The 18,769-nt window shown below is 47.5% G+C and overlaps 1 protein-coding gene across 4 annotated transcripts in view; it reads left to right on the forward strand.

Annotated features, from left to right (window-relative positions):
• Nucleotides 1–18,769, forward strand: part of LOC126353951 (protein lingerer) — a 271,329-nt gene that overhangs the window by 225,611 nt on the left and 26,949 nt on the right. For all 4 annotated transcript variants that reach the window (XM_050003247.1, XM_050003249.1, XM_050003246.1 and 1 more), the window contains 3 exons: nt 1,554–2,284; nt 12,446–13,157; nt 15,399–16,615. In XM_050003247.1, coding sequence (XP_049859204.1) covers nt 1,554–2,284; nt 12,446–13,157; nt 15,399–16,615 — 2,660 coding nt within the window. The remainder of the gene's footprint in view (nt 1–1,553; nt 2,285–12,445; nt 13,158–15,398; nt 16,616–18,769) is intronic.

The raw sequence follows: 18,769 nt of genomic DNA on the forward strand, positions 1-18,769 counted from the left end.
GCATGCAGCTTTTTCTGTATGGTTAAATCATGATGGCGTCCCCTTGGGTAAAATATTCCGGAGGTAAAATAGTCCCCCATTCGGATCTCCGGGCGGGGACTACACAGGAGGATGTCGTTATCAGGAGAAAGAAAACTGGCGTTCTACGGATCGGAGCGTGGAATGTCAGATCCCTTAATCGGGCAGGTAGGATGGAAAATTTAAAAAGGGAAATGGATAGGTTAAAGTTAGATATAGTGGGAATTAGTGAAGTTCGGTGGCAGGAGGAACAAGACTTCTGGTCAGATGACTACAGGGTTATAAACACAAAATCAAATAGGGGTAATCCAGGAGTAGGGTTAATAATGATTAGGAAAATAGGAATTCGGGTAAGCTACTACAAACAGCATAGTGAACGCATTATTGTGGCCAAGACAGATACGAAGCCCACGCCGTTTGTCAGACGAACGCTTGCATCCCCAGAGCATAATTCCAACTGTGAAGCGTGGAAAGGGTTCTGTGACGGTATGGAGATCTTTTGGAGGTAATAGCGTCGGAGATTTCATGAAAGTAGATGGACCAGCAAACCAAAAGGATTATCATGCCATTCTCCACCGACATGCCAAGACATCTGGTTTCCGTCGGATTGGGAAAGGGTACGTGTTGCAGTAAGAGAACAACCGGAAACATACATCCCAGTTGTGTCAGAACTTTGCGAAGTCTCTAGAAGCTCTGAAAATTTTGAAAAAAAAAAATGGAATAGCCTCCTCAGTCCCTGATTGCTACCCAATCGATCCAATATGGTATGAATTGGACGGAAGAAATCGAAAACGGGGAATCATGAGTGGAACACACTTGTGGAAGGCCCTGCAGCAACAATGGAGGCTAATTCCAGCTGAAACCCTGGTAAAATTGACCCATCGCATGCCTAAAGGAAGCAGCGCTGTGATTAAAGCAACGGGTGGCTATTTTGAGGAATCAAAAATTTAATAGTTACATTTACTTATGTATTGTATGAGCTTAGCATACATAGAGAAGACAATTAAATGCAGTTTAATGATCTATTTCCTTTCCATTATCCATGACCACTTACCAGACTTATGGGGAGTCATCCTACTTCCTTACAGGAAATTTCAATGTCAGACACGCCGTAGGCTGATCACAGCTTTGCTTAAGTTCTCTCAAATGTTTCGCCCCTAGATTATTTGATTTTTTAGCTCTTTAATGTTAGATATGTTTGAACTACTGTCCTATCTCCAAAAAAACTTTTCATTCCGCTGTGGTCAATGATAAAATGGAGATGGACTGTGCCTTTAGGCATTCTTTTTTTTTTTTTTTTTTTTTTTTTTTTTTTTTTTTTTTTTTTTTTTTTTTTTTTTTTTTTTTTTTTGCACCTCTAGTGGCGTGCTGCTGCACTGTGGCACGGGAATTTCAAAAGGTACGAGCATTGGACATTAGTACCTGCAAAGAAACAAACATTAATTGCGTAACTTCAGTTTTAGTGGTGACTATTATAAGTTTATGACAACTCCTTTGTAAACTTTTGACTACATAACCAACACATTTTTGTGCAGGTGCGGAGAGGGATTCACCGATTACAAGACGCCTTATCCCTCGTGGAGAAGAATCAGATCACACTGCTCAATAACTGCACGTCGGTAACAGAAGAAATAGATGAGATCTACCGTCGGCTTATGAAGGCGCTGAAGGACCGAACCGAGTCGCTGCGGTCAGAAATCGAGCGCTACCAGAGCACGGAGCAGCGCAACCTGCGCACCCTCAAGGACAACCTGGAGCAGGAGCTCTCCAACATCCAGAGCAACTGCGAGCTCGCCGACAAGCACATGAACGACAACGTCGACTGGGACGACTGCGAGCTCATGGACGCCAAGGAGATCTTCCTCAAGACGGTCGAGTTCATCCGCAACTTCGAGTACGAGAACGTCGACTACACGCGCAGGGTTCGCTTCTCGATGGCGACGGACCCGAACCAGCTGGTGCTGCACGTGGCGAACTACGGAGACCTGACCATCGCGTCGCCCTACCCGAGCATGGCCGCCCCGGGCGTGGGGGGCAGTGGCGGCGGCGGGGGCGGGCTGTTGCAGCCGCCGGCCGCAGGCCCGGGTCTGATGCGGTCCAAGAGCGACCACCGGCTGGCGTCGCAGTTCCGCCAGGAGGAGCGCGGCGGCTACTTCGATGGGGAAGGGGGCGGGCCGTCGGCAGGTGGCCGCGCGTCCCCTCTCGGCGGTCGCAAGTTCGGCGAGCGCTACAGCAGCCGCGGCTACGGCGGCGGCGAATCTTCGAGGTAAACGTCGCAAACTAGTCTAAACTACGGGATACATTCAAGTTGTTACACCTCCAATTTTTTCTCACGACAGGAAACAGAAAGATGCAATTGGTTTTGAAATAAGCGTGCACTTGTTGTGGATGCGTGACCGAGATGGCAGCACTGTACAACACACAGAACTCTAGCAGCAGAGGCGGGAGTGAGGACTGTGAGCACATGGCTGCCTGCGTGGTTTGTTTCCAGGCAATGCTGACGCGTGATGCGGTATGGATCGGGTTTCTTTTCATCGGTTGTGAGAATGAATGAGACATCGTTTCTGTTACCCAGTTAGCATACCAGACTCCTAAAGAAGCGTTCGCAGCGGCCATGGAATCATGCCGTCAACGTCGCGAAAAATGCATACAGCTGCATGGAGATTACTTCGCAAAGGCTCACAGTTTTCGTGTGATGTCTGTGAGAAAAAAATCGGAGGTGTTATAACTTGAATGCGCCACGTGTATTGCTTCTGGAACGGCTGGCTCAAAGTGTTTACAGATGGATCGGAAACACTAGGTGTCTCTTCGAGAAGAGCTTTCTACGATAAGGTATACATGCACGGCCGTTGCTATTGCTACCCATAGAAAACTCCGTGCCGCGTTATTAGCTGGCTTACAGGCAGGCACAGATCCAAGGCGGAAGGGGGGGGGGGGGGGGGGAGGGGTGTCATTACGCTCATGACTCCCTTGACCCTAAACAACATTTTACTAGAGCCGTTTATATTTTCATTTACATTAATTTCCAGAAAATTCCAGCTCTCTCTCGGAGAATACTGTATCGTCTGAACTAAGAATCTCCAAAATACTAACAAATTTAAAAAATTACAAACTTCATTAAACTCCGAATATTTTTCGGTAGCGTTTTTGAGATTACGCTATGTGCATTTATCTGCAACCTTAATGGCTTTAGAAAACATTAAATCGCAGAAAGACGCCTTTTCGCAGCCTGGTCAGTCCTACTGCCAACAATAAGTCTGACACACTGTGAGTCCACAAGCGAAAACGGAAAGGTCGGCCGTTGTGGTCGAGCGGTTCTAGGCACTTCAATTCGAAACAGCGCTGCTGCTACGATCGCAGGTTCGAATCCTGCCTCCGGCATGGATGTGTGTGATGTCCTTAAGTTAGTTAGTTTTAAGTAGTTTTAAGTCTAGGGGACGGATGATTTTAGATGTTAAGTCCCATAGTGCTTAGAGCCATTTGAACCATTTTTCGGAACCGGAAAACTGCCGGAAACCGAAGAACCGCAAGACAGAGGGGAGAAAGATGCTACACTAAAGAAAACTAACAGAAAGACTAAATTTCCCAAACGTGGGTGGAAGTGACAGAAAGATACAGAATTTCAACCATTTATATGCTTGCAAAGCTGTAATCTACAGACCTGTGTTCACAATCTTAGAGCTAAGTGAAATATTGAAATGGCCAGTGCGTTGTCAGATTTTATATTGTACAAATTATGAAGTTGTCGATGCTGTGTAAATTTGCTGCTGTTATAGTTCTTAAAACATTTTCATGGCTCAGGAATTTCTCGAATTTTTGAACAAATATTTTTCAGCGATTTATTTGTTGATTAAACTATATAAAATATATTATAAATGGTTAATTTTCCCACCGTGTACAAACTTTAGATATTGATCGATGAGAGGATACGGGACAAAAGAGGTTTAATGAACTTCTGCCAGGAAATGCATGGTTTCTATGCTAGAGATCATTTATTCAATCATACTTTGTCAAAGAGAGTGTGGTCTAATACGCGCTTTATCATGCAGCCACAATTGCAGTATGCATGATTTCCTCCTAGATGGTGGTGCCGTTTCTCATACGTCATGCCCTAGCACCCTCTCCTGCCATAGTAGTTGGTAATGTTTTGTCCCATTCACTTCTCTTGCTGACTCTACTTGTAGTGAATATCCTATAGGGTTGTAAACAATGGTTCCGTATTCGAATCGAGAGCTTCCCGACATGGTGTTTACTTACGGAAAGGCAAATCGCAACGGGCGGCGGACAGCAATGCTATATCAGGAGACCTATCCCCGCCGACAACAATCACAACACTCAATGTTTGCAACAGTGTTCCGCCGTTTGTCTGACACAGGGGCGTCCCAGGAAGCAGGAAATCATGAAGGACATATTCGAAATGTTCGGACACCAGACTTGGAGGAAAATGCGATTAACACTGTGGAAGGCGACTGCCGTGTCAGTACCAGGCAGTCGGTCTGCCAGTGCAGGGTAAGCCAGACAATCGTGTGGATCATTCCCCATGACAGTTGTTACTATTCTTATGACTTTCAGCGTGTGCAGAGCTTACTAACGACAGACTTTCCACATCGGCAGCAATTTTGTCACTGGTTTCTTATCCAGGCAACCACCACTCTTGGATTTGTGTCATCCATCGTATTCACAGATGAGGCCACCTTTACGCGGAGTCGTATCTTCAGCTTTCATAACAGTCATCTGTGGAATAGTATGCAGAACCCTCATGGTATGGTGACAGAGAATCATAAGCGTCGGTGCAGTAGAAATGTATGGGCCGGGATAATTGTCACCCGTATTTTAGGACCAGTCTTACTTCCACGTCGTGTAACAGGAATTATCGGCGTTTCTTGCCTCTCCTACTGGAAGAAGTGCCATTGATGTTTCGAAGGGTTATGTGGCCGCTTCGCTGTTAACGTCCCGAAGCATCTCAATAGTGCCTTCCTTGGCCGATGGATCGGAGTCCCGTTGTGTGGCCTGCTCGTTCACAGGACTTCAGCACGTGCGATTTCTGGTTATGGGAGTGTATCGAAATTATTGTGTATGCAGAGCACTTTCGAGATGTGGAGATACGGGACCAGCGTATTCATGCTGCCTTTGACGCTATTCGGATGCAGCCTGGCCAGTGTGAACATGTGAGGCAGAACATACTACAGCGTGTACACGCTTGCGTTGAGGCACATGGGAACCATTTTGAACACATACTGTAACTGCAGCTGGACGTTGCAGTCTCTCAAACAATGTATGACTGAATAAATTTTGTCTAGGATGGAAACAATGCATTTCTGGACGTAAGTTCATTAGACCTTTTACCTTCCGTATCCTCTCATCGATCAATCTCTAGAGTTCGTACACAGTGGAAAAAAATCACCCTGTAAAATAATAATAATATGTTTTATTATTTTTAAGATCTTAGGACTTGAAAGTGAGGGAGACGGGAAGTTACATTTCGAGGGAGCAGGGGCAGCAACAAATTGTGACCCTCCCGAGGCCGAACCCTAGATCTGTGACTGCTTACAAACCATATTATATGTAAGGGATCTAAAGTAGACAGAATAATGGTATGTACAGATACCATCAGGGCTCTTTTGTCCTTGAAAGTGCAACTTCGGTAAAAGCTGCAAACTCTCCTAAGACATCTAATGAGATCGAAAGATCTCCGTAAATCGGTCGGGAGGAAATTCCGGACTACATTGACGTCAAAGGTAATGGACTCAGTAACTGTCTTCCCAAGAAGATGCAACACCTAGCACCAATTATAAGGTCTCACCCCGCTGTGATTACTGTCGACGGCTTATAGTTAAGGCAAAAGCAGAATGGTCGTCGTTATGTAGTAAGGACACTATTTAAAAGGAACTTGATACTGGGCTATGCAAACATAGCGCATACCTGGTAAGCGAAGGTTTTTAAATTCCGTCATTAAAGGGGAAGGAAACCGCCATCACTAATAGATTAAGAGCAGGACACTTGGCTTATAGTTAAGGCAAAAGCAGAATGGTCGTCGTTATGTAGTAAGGACACTATTTAAAAGGAACTTGATACTGGGCTATGCAAATATAGCGCATACCTGGTAAGCGAAGGTTTTTAAATTCCGTCATTAAAGGGGAAGGAAACCGCCATCACTAATAGATTAAGAGCAGGACACTTGGCTACCGCCCGGTGTGGCCGGCACTTCAGTCTGGAACCGTGCGACCGCTACGGTCGCAGGTTCGATTCCTGCTTCGGACATGGATGTGTGTGATGTCCTTAGGTTAGGTTTGTTTAAGTAGTTCTAGGGAACTGATGATCTCAGATGTTAAGTCTCATAGTGCTCAGAGCCATTTGAAGCATTTGAACTTGGCTACCAACAGAACGAATCACTTGTTAAAATTAATAATCTCTCCAAACTGCAATTGCTGTAGAGCTGACATTCTACATTTTTATGGAAGTCAGTAATATATGAGGAGATAGAGGAAGAAAACACTGCGTGAAGGGATGAAACTTATTGAATATTTCTGACAATGATTAGGTCAAAATTCTTCAAAATATCAAATGTTCCAAGTGTCTGTAAATTCTTTAGACTTCGAAAGATGGTTTCTTAATTGCACTTGAAGTTTATATGATTATATGAATGTAGGAGATCCTGGGTTCAAGTCCCATTCCAGCACACTAATTCCACACAAAGTCCCGATGCAGTTGATATAACTAGTTCCCTCTCTTTCCTTTCCTTTCTTCCCCGTCCCCCTTCAAATCACATGACATATACTACAGTTGCAGATCCTGTGTGGTGTCCGTTCTTTCCGACAAGCAGTCTGTCCGAAAGAGCAGACACTATGCATTCAGATAATTGATTCGCCTTAACGGAAAATGAATCCGCAACCATCTGTGCAAACGCACATTTATGTCCTTCCTCCAGCGGTAGTCTGAAAATTAGAGAGTGTGGAGGAACTGGAAGGGTGCAGCGGATAGATGGCGCTAGGTGGGAAAATGAGTTGGAAGGGGAGCGTGCCGAGATAGTTCGAGCGCCTTTGCGCTGAACACTGTCTCCGCGTGGCGCAGTGGTTAACGCAACAGCCTACCAAGCAGGAGATCGCAGGTGGAAGTGCCGCTCCGGCACCCAATTCTACTCAGCGGCGCCAATTCCGCACAAAGCCGCGATTCGCGATGCAGCTGATATCATTAATTCCTTTCATGTCTCCCACTTCCCCTTCAGTTCACTTTAGATTGTACTTAACATCCTGTTAGTTTCTTCATTAGTTATTTTAAAGAAAGCTTAACTTTGATTGACACAATGTTTTTTTTTCATACTCATGAAAAAATGTTATAAAATTTAATTTTTAAAATTTCATTCTTTTCGTATTATACGTCCCATCCATTAGACTCTCGTTGTTGTAACCATAGATTTCTTCCTTCCCTTGTGTCCTTAAGCGGGAAGTGGTACGAATCGAGAAACTGTATTTAAATGTCTCACACAAGGTTCCCTATCGATAATAGTCACTTATTGTTACTGTTAGCTTTCTCCACTATAATCACACTTCACACAATACTACATACCACTGCTTTTAAGTGAGCTATCTGATCAGCAGTTAATTAAACGTTGAAGCACTTCGCGCTGCCAGCTTTCTTATCATCCGCAGGCGAATCATCTGTAAGTCCCGTATTCGACCCGTACAAACATTTTTTTATGACAGCTGGCTAACGATTCTGCCGAGAGACTAACACTGCCCGAGGCGCTAAGCTCAGAACTAAACTCAGCCGTTGTTGTGGCTGGAAAGGCAGTTTTACGTATACCCACAACTCACAGACGTTACTACTCGCTAGGCTCATGAGTACTTAGACGGATGAGGTAAAAGGAGTGAGCATAGAAGACATTAGTGTGTCCCCTTGTTTAGTACAGCTCGAATGTTTGAGATCCGCTCTAGATCGGAATGGAGGAAGACATCGAAGCAATTCAGAGGCGACCTGCTAGGTTTGTTACCGGTGGATTCGAAAAAAAAGGCATGTACTACGGAGAAACTTCGCGATATCGTTACTGAGGGAATTTACAGAACTGAAACTTAAGGCTGACTGCAGAACTATTCTATTACCGCCAACGTACATTTCGCGTGATGACCACGAAGGTAAGATGATAAAGATTAGGGCACGAACGCAGGAACATGGATAATGGTTTTTCCCTCGCTCTGTTGGCAAGTGAAACAGAAAAACATGTTGTGGTATAGGATATCCTCCGACACGCACCATACGGTGGCTTGCTGAGTATGTACGAGGGTGAGTCAAATGAAAACCTTAAATTTGTAATAAGAAATCGAAATTTCGCGCCGTTATCCTGTAAGTTGGTAATCATGCAACAAACAGTGTGTAGAATGGCCTGTAGGTGGCAGCACAGTGTAGGTGCACACTTACCGTCGTATTATCAGTATAAAGATGGCCGCCCCACTTGCGACTTGCATCAGGGATGAACAGCGTGCTGTTATTCGGATTTTGCGTAGTGAAGGTGTGAAACCTATTGAAATTCATCGACGAATGAGGGTTCAGTACGGTGATGCACGTTTGTCATAGCAGCAAGTCTATGAATGGAGTAGGAAGTTCGAAAATGGTGTGACTTCAGTGGAAGATGCTCCTCGACCAGGACAGGCACAACGAGTTGTGACTCCACAGAACATTGCAGCAGTTGAAGCCATAGTGAAGGAAAACCGCCGAATGATGCTGAATGACATTGCAGCATGTTTACAGATTAGTCATGGGTCAGCACACCACGTTGTGCATGATGTGCTCCAGTTTCACAAAGTGTGTGCAAAATCGGTGCCACGGCAGATGACTCCTGAAATGAGAGGACGACACGTTGGTGCTTGTGAAGAACTTCTTCGGTGCTTTGAACGAGAAGGTGATGGCTTTCTTGCAAGAATCGTTACTGGGGACGAAACCTGGGTTCATTTCCACCAACCGGAAACGAAAAGAGCGAGCAAGGAATGACGACATTCATCATCATGAAAACTAAAGAAGTTTCGAACAGAGCCATGCTGACTCTCTTTTGGGACAAAAAAGGCGTCATTTTGGAGTATTACATGCCAGCGGGACCACTGTCACTAGTGCATTATACACAGATCTCCTAAAAAATTATCTGCTGCCTGCAATCAAATCAAAGCGACGTGGATTGCTGTCAGCAAGTGTCCTTTTGCAACATGACAATGCAAGGCCCCACACTGCCCGTACAATAGTTACAACAATCACATACCTGCATTTTGAGTCTCTTCCTCAGCAGTGTGGGTTTAGGCCTCTTAGAGGTTGTCAGGACCAAATCTTTAGCTTACGGCAAATAATGGAGAAGTGTTATGAGTGAAACAGGGAACTGTATCTATGCTTTATAGATCTAGAAAAGGCATATGACTGGGTTCCTAGGAGAAAGTTATTGTCTGTTCTACGAGATTATGGAATAGGAGGCAAACTTTTGCAAGCAATTAAAGGTCTTTACATGGATATTCAGGCAGCAGTTAGAGTTGACGATAAATTGAGTTCATGGTTCAGAGTAGTTTCAGGGGTAAGACAAGGCTGCAACCTGTCTCCACTGTTGTTCATATTATTTATGGATCATATGTTGAAAACAATACACTGGCTGGGTGAGATCAAGATATGTGAACACAAAATAAGCAGTCTTGCATATGCGGATGACTTAGTTGTGATGGCAGATTCGATTGAAAGTTTGCAAAGTAATATTTCAGAGCTAGATCAGAAATGTAAGGACTATGGTATGAAGATTAGCATCTCCAAAACGAAAATAATGTCAGTGGGAAAGAAATATAAACGGATTGAGTGCCAAATAGGAGGAACAAAGTTAGAACAGGTGAGCAGTTTCAAGTACTTAGGATGCATATTCTCACAGGACGGCAACATAGTGAAAGAACTGGAAGCGAGGTGTAGCAAAGCTAATGCAGTGAGCGCTCAGCTACGATCTACTCTCTTCTGCAAGAAGGAAGTCAGTACCAAGACTAAGTTATCTGTGCACCGTTCAATCTTTCGACCAACTTTGTTGTATGGGAGCGAAAGCTGGGTGGATTCAGGTTACCTTATCAACAAGGTTGAGGTTACGGATATGAAAGTAGCTAGGATGATTGCAGGTACTAGTAGATGGGAACAATGGCAGGAGGGTGTCCACAATGAGGAAATCAAAGAAAAACTGGGAATGAACTCTATAGATGTAGCAGTCAGGATGAACAGGTTTAGATGGTGGGGTCATGTTACACGCATGGGAGAAGCAAGGTTACCCAAGAGACTCATGGGTTCAGCAGTAGAGGGTAGGAGGAGTCGGGGCAGACCAAGGAGAAGGTACCTGGATTCGGTTAAGAATGATTTTGAAGTAATAGGTTTAACATCAGAAGAGGCACCAATGTTAGCACTGAATAGGGGATCATGGAGGAATTTTATAAGGGGGCTATGCTCCAGACAGAACGCTGAAAGGCATAATCAGTCTTAAATGATGATGATGATGATTATGATCCTCATCCACCATACTCACCAGACCTTGCCCCAAGTGATTTCCATATGTTTGGACCACTCAAAGAACAATGGGAGGAAAGAAATTCCATTCCGATGAAGAGGAACGCCACGAGGTGCATGAGTGGTTGCGCGGACTACCAAAAGAATTTGTTTCTAAAGGAATTTATGCACTTTGTAAGCGCTGGAGGACTTGCATTGAGCGTGGGGGAGGTTATGTTGAAAAGTGATACAGCTTTATACCACTTCTGCATAATAAATGATATTTAAAATAATATTTAAGGTTTTAATTTGACTCACCCCCGTATGTAGATGAAGTGGTGTAAGAACAGTAACCTTAAGACTTTTTATCTATAATTTAGTCACGTTTTTTCTCACGTTTCTGAATCTTGTACTTCGTTGTATGGACCATCACCCAGATTCATTGGAAATACAGTACTGGCCATTAAAATTGCTACACCAAGAAGAAATACAGATGATAAACGGGTAACCATTGGAGAATTATATTATACTACAACTGACATGTGTTTACATTTTCATGCAATTTGGGTAAATAGATCCTGAGAAATCAGTACCCAGAACCAACACCTGTGGCCGTAATAACGGCCTTGATACGTCTGGGCACTGAGTCAAACAGAGCTTGGACGGCGTGTACAGGTACAGCTGCCCATGCAGCTTCAACACGATACCACAGTTCATCAAGAGTAGTGACTGGCGTATTGTGAGAGGCCAGTTGCTCGGCCACCATTGACCAGACGTTTACAATTGATGAGAGATCTGAAGAATGTGCTGGGCAGGGCAGCAGTCGAACATTTTCTGTATCCAGAAAGTCCCGTACAGGACCTGCAACATGCGGTCGTGCATTGTCCTTCTGAAATGTAGGGTTTCGCAGGGATCGAATGAAGGGTACAGCCACGGGTCGTAACACATCTGAAATGTAACGTTCACTGTTTTAAGTGCCTTCAATGCGAACTGGAGGTGACCGAGACGTCTAACCAATGGCACCCCATACCATCACGCCGGGTGATACGCCAGTATGGCGATGACGAATACACGCTTCCAATGTGCGTTCACCGCGATGTCGCCAAACATGGATGGGACCATCATGATGCTGTAAACAGAACCTGGATTCACCCGCAAAAATGATGTTTTGCTATTCGTGCAGCCATGTTCGCCGTTGAGTACACCATCGCATGAGCTCCTGTCTGTGATGCAGCGTCAAGGGTAACCGCAGCGATGGTCTCCGAGCTGATAGTCGATGCTGCTGCAAACGTCGTCGGACTGTTCGTGCAGATGGTTGTTGTCTTGCAAACGTCCCCATCTGCTGACTCACGGATCGAGACGTGGCTGCATGGTACGTTACAGCCATGCGGATACGATGCCTGCCATCTCGACTAAGGCCGTTGGGATCCAGCACGGCGTTTCGTATTACCGTCCTGAATCCACTGCTTCCATATTCTGCTAACAGCAATTGGATGTCGAGCAACGCGAGCAGCAATGTCGCCATACAATAAAGCGCAATCGCGATAGGCTACAATCCGACCTTTAGCAAAGTTGGAAACGTGATGGTACGCATTTTTCCTCCTTGCACGAGGCATCACAACAACGTTTCACAAGGCAACGCCGGTCAACTGCTGTTTGTGTATGAGAAATCGGTTGGAAACTTTCCTCATGTCAACACGTTGCAGGTGTCACCACCGACGCCAACCTTGTGTGAATTCTCTGAAAAGCTAATCATTTGCATATCACAGCCTCTTATTCCTGTCGGTTAAATTTCGCGTCTGTAGTACATCTTCGTGGTGTAGCAATTTTAATGGCCAGTAGTGTATAATGTAACCACGTTTTTGCTCACGTTTCTGAATTTGTACTTCGTTGTATGGAGCATCACCCAGATTCATTGTAAATAAAATAAAACTACTTGCAGGTACGGCCGTGGCAGCGACGACTACAGCCGCGGCGGTGGAGGTGGCGACTACGAGTACGACGAGGGCGGCGGCAGCGGGGGGCGCGCCAGTCGGCGCTACCGCTCGCGGCTGGCGTCGCGGCATCTCGGGGGCGGCGACGGCGACTCTGACAACGACGCCGTCGGCGTGGGCGGCCGCTCCGTGCGCTTCTCCGGCGACTGCGGGGGCGGCGGTGGCGGCGGCGGAGGGCCGGCGCACCACGGCAAGGAGCGGGAGCGCGTGCTGGACACGGAGGACGCGTCCCGCGGCCCGCTCAGCGGCATCACGCGCCTGCTCGACTCGCCGCGCGTCATGAAGCGGCTGCAGGAGTCCGAGCAGCGCGGGAAGAAGCGCGACAAGGAGCCGGCGCCGGCGCCCGCGCCCGCGCCGCAGGCCGCGCCCAAGGCGGCCGCCGCGCCCGCCAGGAGGGCGCCCGCCTCGCGGCAGGTCAGCGAGGACGACGAGATATCCAAGATCAAGAAGCAGAACAAGGCGTCCGGCAGCGGCGTCGAGGCGGCGGCCACCACGGCCGCGGCCGCCGACACCACTACCACCACCACCACGACGGCGTCGCCGAGGCCGCAGTCGGAGCGCGTCGCGGCGCTCAAGCAGCAGCGCAGCACCGACGCCGGCAGCGAGGATTCCACCTCGACCGACCAGGCGCGCAGGACGCCGCCCGCCACCGTGCAAGAGGTGAGCAGCCCCGAGCTGCCAGAGGACGGCCAGCCCGACTGGTGGCTATAGATCGGCCTCGGCGGCCGGGAGGCCCCAAACACCGGCCTCAGCGTGCTTCGCTGAGTGGCCGGCCTCACACCAGCCGTACCTCTCTCGAGGAACGGTTATTTTTCTCACGAGGTCTAAACTGCGATCTCCGATCGACAAGTATTTCTCTATTGTGCTACAAATATTGGACAAATTTTCTTTTCCCTCATTTTAATCCCTAATCGAGTGGATAGTGCGAGGCACTGTGAAATTCTGCCTCCTTTTCAGGCAGAAAATAGGGAGCTACAGCTAGGTAAGGGGAATCCCAATCGGAAAAGTTTGGAAGCGATTGCCGTTTTCAACATTTCCCTCACTACCGAGGACAACCTCATTAAGACTTTATTTGGAACTGAGGACTGACCTCCCTACGTCACTAGTATGCCAGCGAAAAAAAGGACGTCTTTCGATAACATACTTCTAGGCTTGTGAGCGTTCACATACTGCACATTTACTAAGTTGTACCAGTGAAATGCGTATATATTCGCCTGTTGGAGTACTAACTTACGTTGCATTCGTGTGACTTTTCACCGATTGGCTGTGATGAAAAGAAAGCAATAATTAGTGAGAGAACTGCTATTAGGTGAACTGTAACCTTAGGAAGCCGAATGACAGTATCACCAATTACTTTTGTTATGTGTGATGATAGCACGCTAGCACATCCACTCAAACTGAACTAAATGGTGATTCTTCTAACCTGGCATTAAACGTTGTCTAAGCGGGAAGAAATTAAGAATACGTCACCCTAGAGCACAAATGACGCCAGTTCAGCACTAACAAGTTTAAAGTCCTCAAACACCTTTTTACATTTCCGTAACACACAATTGATTAAAAAAATTAAGTTCAGAGTGATGCTTTGCACATTAGGCACATAAGACATTCTCATCTCATGAAATAGCCAGTGTGCCCTATAAAACTGCTAAGTATTCTTTTATTCCCTTATATAGACTATAGTCCTAATAGGACAGTAGGTCTATATGCTTAGGCCAGATGACGTAACAAACGTGAACATGCAGTTTAAATTGAATTTCAGAACTTCCCAATTTCAATTTCTCTTTTTCTAGGCGTCTATTTCGGACCTGTAAGAAACATGATAAGAACTACAGCTGAAGCAATGCAAACGTGTACTTTATTGCTTAGCTACCATTCCTTAACAAACTATTTCACCTCACAAGAATATGTCGTATATTCTGTGGTAATGCTTCCGCATGATGTAATAACGCGAGACAATTAGAGTCTGTTACTGAGTCCGTCGCTTGACAGAAAGGAGTGTGTTGTCATGACTAAAATGAGCTACATGTCCCTTAAGTGTTTAAGTTTGTATATATATTGTTGTGTATAAAACTCTTTACAATTCTTAGCAAACTAATTAATTATTAATAGCTTTGTAACAATTTTATATTTAGATGTTTTTCATAGCTGATTTTTAAATTTTTTGTCTGTGTCCAATATTTTTCAAAAGTTTTTTTTTTCTCCTGGGGCTGTTTTTAATTCCATGTTAACTTACAGGTTGTTGTACAGTAACAGTTCTTCGGACTAATACCGTTTTGTCAATATAACGTTAATGATCGCAGAGATCTGTTCGTTATCGTGCGTAGTTTCCTTATTCTTCTCCACACTGTGCTTGTATGGCTGACAATCATTGTGTCAAATGCTATGATATGACTAAGCGAAGTGTTTACTTGCCTGTGAATCCTGTCTTCCCCCTACAGTCCATTCCTGTAGCAGATGACCAGCTAATAACTAACGATATCACATTATGATCTTCGGTGGCATTGCTGACAGCGACCTCTCTCCGAACAGTGTAGTTTCCCTTGTTAATGTTTCCTGACAAAGAATACTTCCCGTGGATTCTTTGTTGAAGTTACGAGGTTGGAAACAGTTATCTGTATTTTTCCTGTTGAAAAAATATCCAGTATTATTGAGAATTCCCTGGAATACTCATCAGAGCATGGAAATTCATGCCTGAAGCTCTTGATAGACAGTCATTTTCTGATTAGGAATTTACTGAAGCTTTCCGAAATACGACAAGCTTCACTAGCCGCATTACTCTCTCTGTGGTGTAAGCGAGATTTTTCATATCGGGGAGCTGTAGGTCGGACATGCATTAAAAGACGGCCCCAGGAGGAGAACTGAGAGAAAGAGCGAAGATAGTGACTCTTGCTGGAATACCAGGTTGCGACCAGCGACGGAGAATCGGACGACACGTCTTCGGCCGCAGGCGCCAACACGACGACCACATCGGCTCAGCGCAAGACTTCCACGGGAACGGCGACCGGGGCTGGGCGCAGGACGTCCGACGCCGGTACTAAGAAGCCGGCGGTGCGGTCGGCGAGTTCGGAATCCAGCACGTCTTCCGAGTCGTCTTCCAGCGCCGCTGCCTCCCCCGTGCGCACCACGGCACCGGCGAGCACCGCCGCCTCTGCCGGAGCAGACAGTGGCGGCACTTCGACGGTGCGAGGCCGCGGCGCCTCTGGCGGCTTCCAGAGCCGTTTCCTCGCCAACCGCCAGCAAGCGGCTGCGGCCGCGGCTGCAGCAGCCTCCTCCACGAAGGAGGAGGACGAGGACGAAGAGGAGACGGAGACCAGCTCCGACTCGGAAGAGACCGAATCCGAAGAAGAGTCGGAGGACGAGGCGGCGAAGAAGAAAACAGCGGAACCGGCGTCGACGTCGTCGTCGTCGACGCGCGCCGTCGACCGCACGGACATCGGACCCCTGCTGGCCCGCAGTGCGAACGCGCGGGACACGTCGGACGCCCCCGCTACTTCGTCGAGGAGGAGGGACAGCCGCGACGAAGGCGGCTCGTCCACCGCCGGCTACCGGCGCTACAGTACCGACGCGTCGTCGACTCCCAGCTACCGCTACGGCGCCAACAAGGACAAGGATAAAGAGGAGACGGGCAGCAAGTACCTGAGCCGCAGCAGGGCCGCGCAGCAAGAAGACGACACGCCGTCCTCCCGGTACGGCAGCAGCGGCTACACCAGCCGATTCCTCAACAAGAGCAAGAGCTCGGCGGCGCTCTCGCCCGAGGAGGACTCCGACTCGCGCAAGTACGGCGCCGGCAGCAGCAGCACCGCCTCCGCGGCGGCTGGCGCCGACGATTCCTCCAGCAGGTACCCCAGTGGGCGGTCGCGCTACGCCGCGCTCAAGGACCGGCGGTCACGGCTCGCGCGTAGCCGCAGCACGCACAACTTCGGCGGCGACGACCAGGACGAGCAGGACGACAGCCCCTCGTCGCCGACCTCGTCCGGCATGCCCGCCTCCTACCTGCCGTCGCGCTACGCAGCCGGCTCGTCCACAGCTGACCTGGCGCGCAGCCGTTCCACCCACGCGCTCAAGTCACGCGAGAACTCGCCCGAACGGCCGAGCGCCTCCGGCTCTGGTGCCTCAGGGTAAGCGTTTGATTGTAGTCTCATAACTCCTATAGTCAGATTTACATTGAGGTGACACAAATATTGCGAGACCTCTTGATATCGTCCTTATTTCGGGTGCAGTGCGCCGGCCGGAGTGGACGAGCGGTTCTAGGCGCTACGGTCCAAAACCGCGCGACCGCTACGGTCGTAGGTTCGAATCCTGCCTCGGGCATCGATGTGTGTGATGTCCTTAGGTAAGTTAGGTTTAAGTAGTTCTAAGTTCTAGGGGACTGATGAACTCAGATGTTGAGTTCAAAACTGGTTAAAATGGCTCCGAGCATAATGGGACTTAACTTCTTAGGTCATCAGTCCCCTAGAACTTAGAACTACTTACACCTAACTAACCTAAGGACATCACACACATCCATGCCCGAGGCAGGATTCGAACCTGCGACCGTAGCGACCGCGAAGTTCCAGGCTGTAATGCCTAGAACCGCTCGGCCACTCCGTCCGGTAGATGTTGAGTTCCATAGTGCTCAGAGCCATCTGAACCGTTTTAAAGCGGTGTAGTGCAGCAACTTGAACTGACATGGACTCGACAAGTCTTTGGAAGCTCCCCTGCAGAAATATTGAGCCATGCTGCCTCTAAGCCTCCCGAAAGTGTTGTCGCTAACTAACCTAAGGACAGCACACAACATCCAGCCATCACGAGGCAGAGAAAATCCCTGACCCCGCCGGGAATCGAACCTGGGAACCCGGGAGTCCCATTGTCATCCACAAAAATTCCATCTTTGTTTCGGAACATGAAGTCCACTAATGGCTCCAAATGGTCTCCAAGCAGACGAACATAACCATTTCTAGTCAATGATCGGTTCGCTCGGAACAAAAGATCCAATCAATTTCATGTAAACACAGCCCATACAATTATGGAGCCACCTCCAGCTTGCACAGTGCCCTGTTGACAACTGGGGACCATGGTTTCGTGGGGTCTGCGCCACACTTCAACCCTACCACAAGCTCTTGCCAACCGAGATCGGGACTCATTTGACCAGGCCGCGATTTTCCAGTCTACTAAGGACAAACCGATTTGGTCACGGAACACAGGGGAGGAGCTGCAGGTGATGTCGTACTGTTAGCAAAGACACTCGCGTCGGTCGTCTGATCAAGCCACATTTCGCCGCATTATCCTAACGGATTCATTCGTCTTACATTTCGCTTTGATTTCTGCGGTTATTTCACATAATGTTACTAGTCTGTTAGCACTGAGAACCCTTCTGAAACGCCGCTGTTCTCGGTCGTTAAGTGAAGGCCGTTAGCCACTGCGTTTCTGTAGTTAGAGGTACTGAAATTTGGCATTCACGGCACGCTCTTGACACTGTGATCTCGGAATATTGAATTCCTTAATGATTTCCGAAATGGAATGTACCATGCATTGCATGTAGCTCCAACTACCATTCCGCGTTAAGAGTCTGTTAATTCCCGTCGTCCGACCATAATCAAGTCGGAAACCTTTTCACATCACACGGGTACAGATGTCAGCTCTGCCAAAGCGCAGCCCTTTTATACCTTGTATACGCTATACTACCGCCATCTGTACGTGTGCATATCGTCATCCCACGGCTTCTGTCACCTCAGTGTAAGTATCGGGCACATGACAGATAGTAGCTTGGACTTTTTGCCACCAGCAATACACCATTGGGAGCCTGATATTGTTGACTCCCACTGTGTTGTCACTTCCACTGCGCAAGCATTCTGCAGGCGAGTTCTCGCCTGATAAAGTAAGAGCCTACGGAATAATATCAGACCAGCTATGTGGCTGGATTGAAGAGTTTTTAGCAAACAGAACACAGCACGTTGTTCTCAATGGAGAGACGTCTACAGACGTTAAAGTAACCTCTGGCGTGCCACAGGGGAGTGTTATGGGACCATTTCCTCTCAAAAATGGTTTAAATGGCTCTGAGCACTATGGGACTTAACATCTGAGGTCATCAGCCCGCTAGACTTAGAACTATTTAAACCTAAGGACATCACACACATCCATGCCCGAGGCAGGAATCGAACCTGCGACCGTAGCAGCAGCAGCGGTTCCGGACTGTAGCGCCTAGAACCGCTTGGCCACAGCGGCCGGCATTTCTTTTCACAATATATATATAAATGACCTGGTAGACAGTGTCGGAAGTTCCATGCGGCTTT

This window comes from Schistocerca gregaria, chromosome 3 (genome assembly GCF_023897955.1).
Source record: "Schistocerca gregaria isolate iqSchGreg1 chromosome 3, iqSchGreg1.2, whole genome shotgun sequence".
NCBI lineage: Eukaryota > Metazoa > Arthropoda > Insecta > Orthoptera > Acrididae > Schistocerca > Schistocerca gregaria.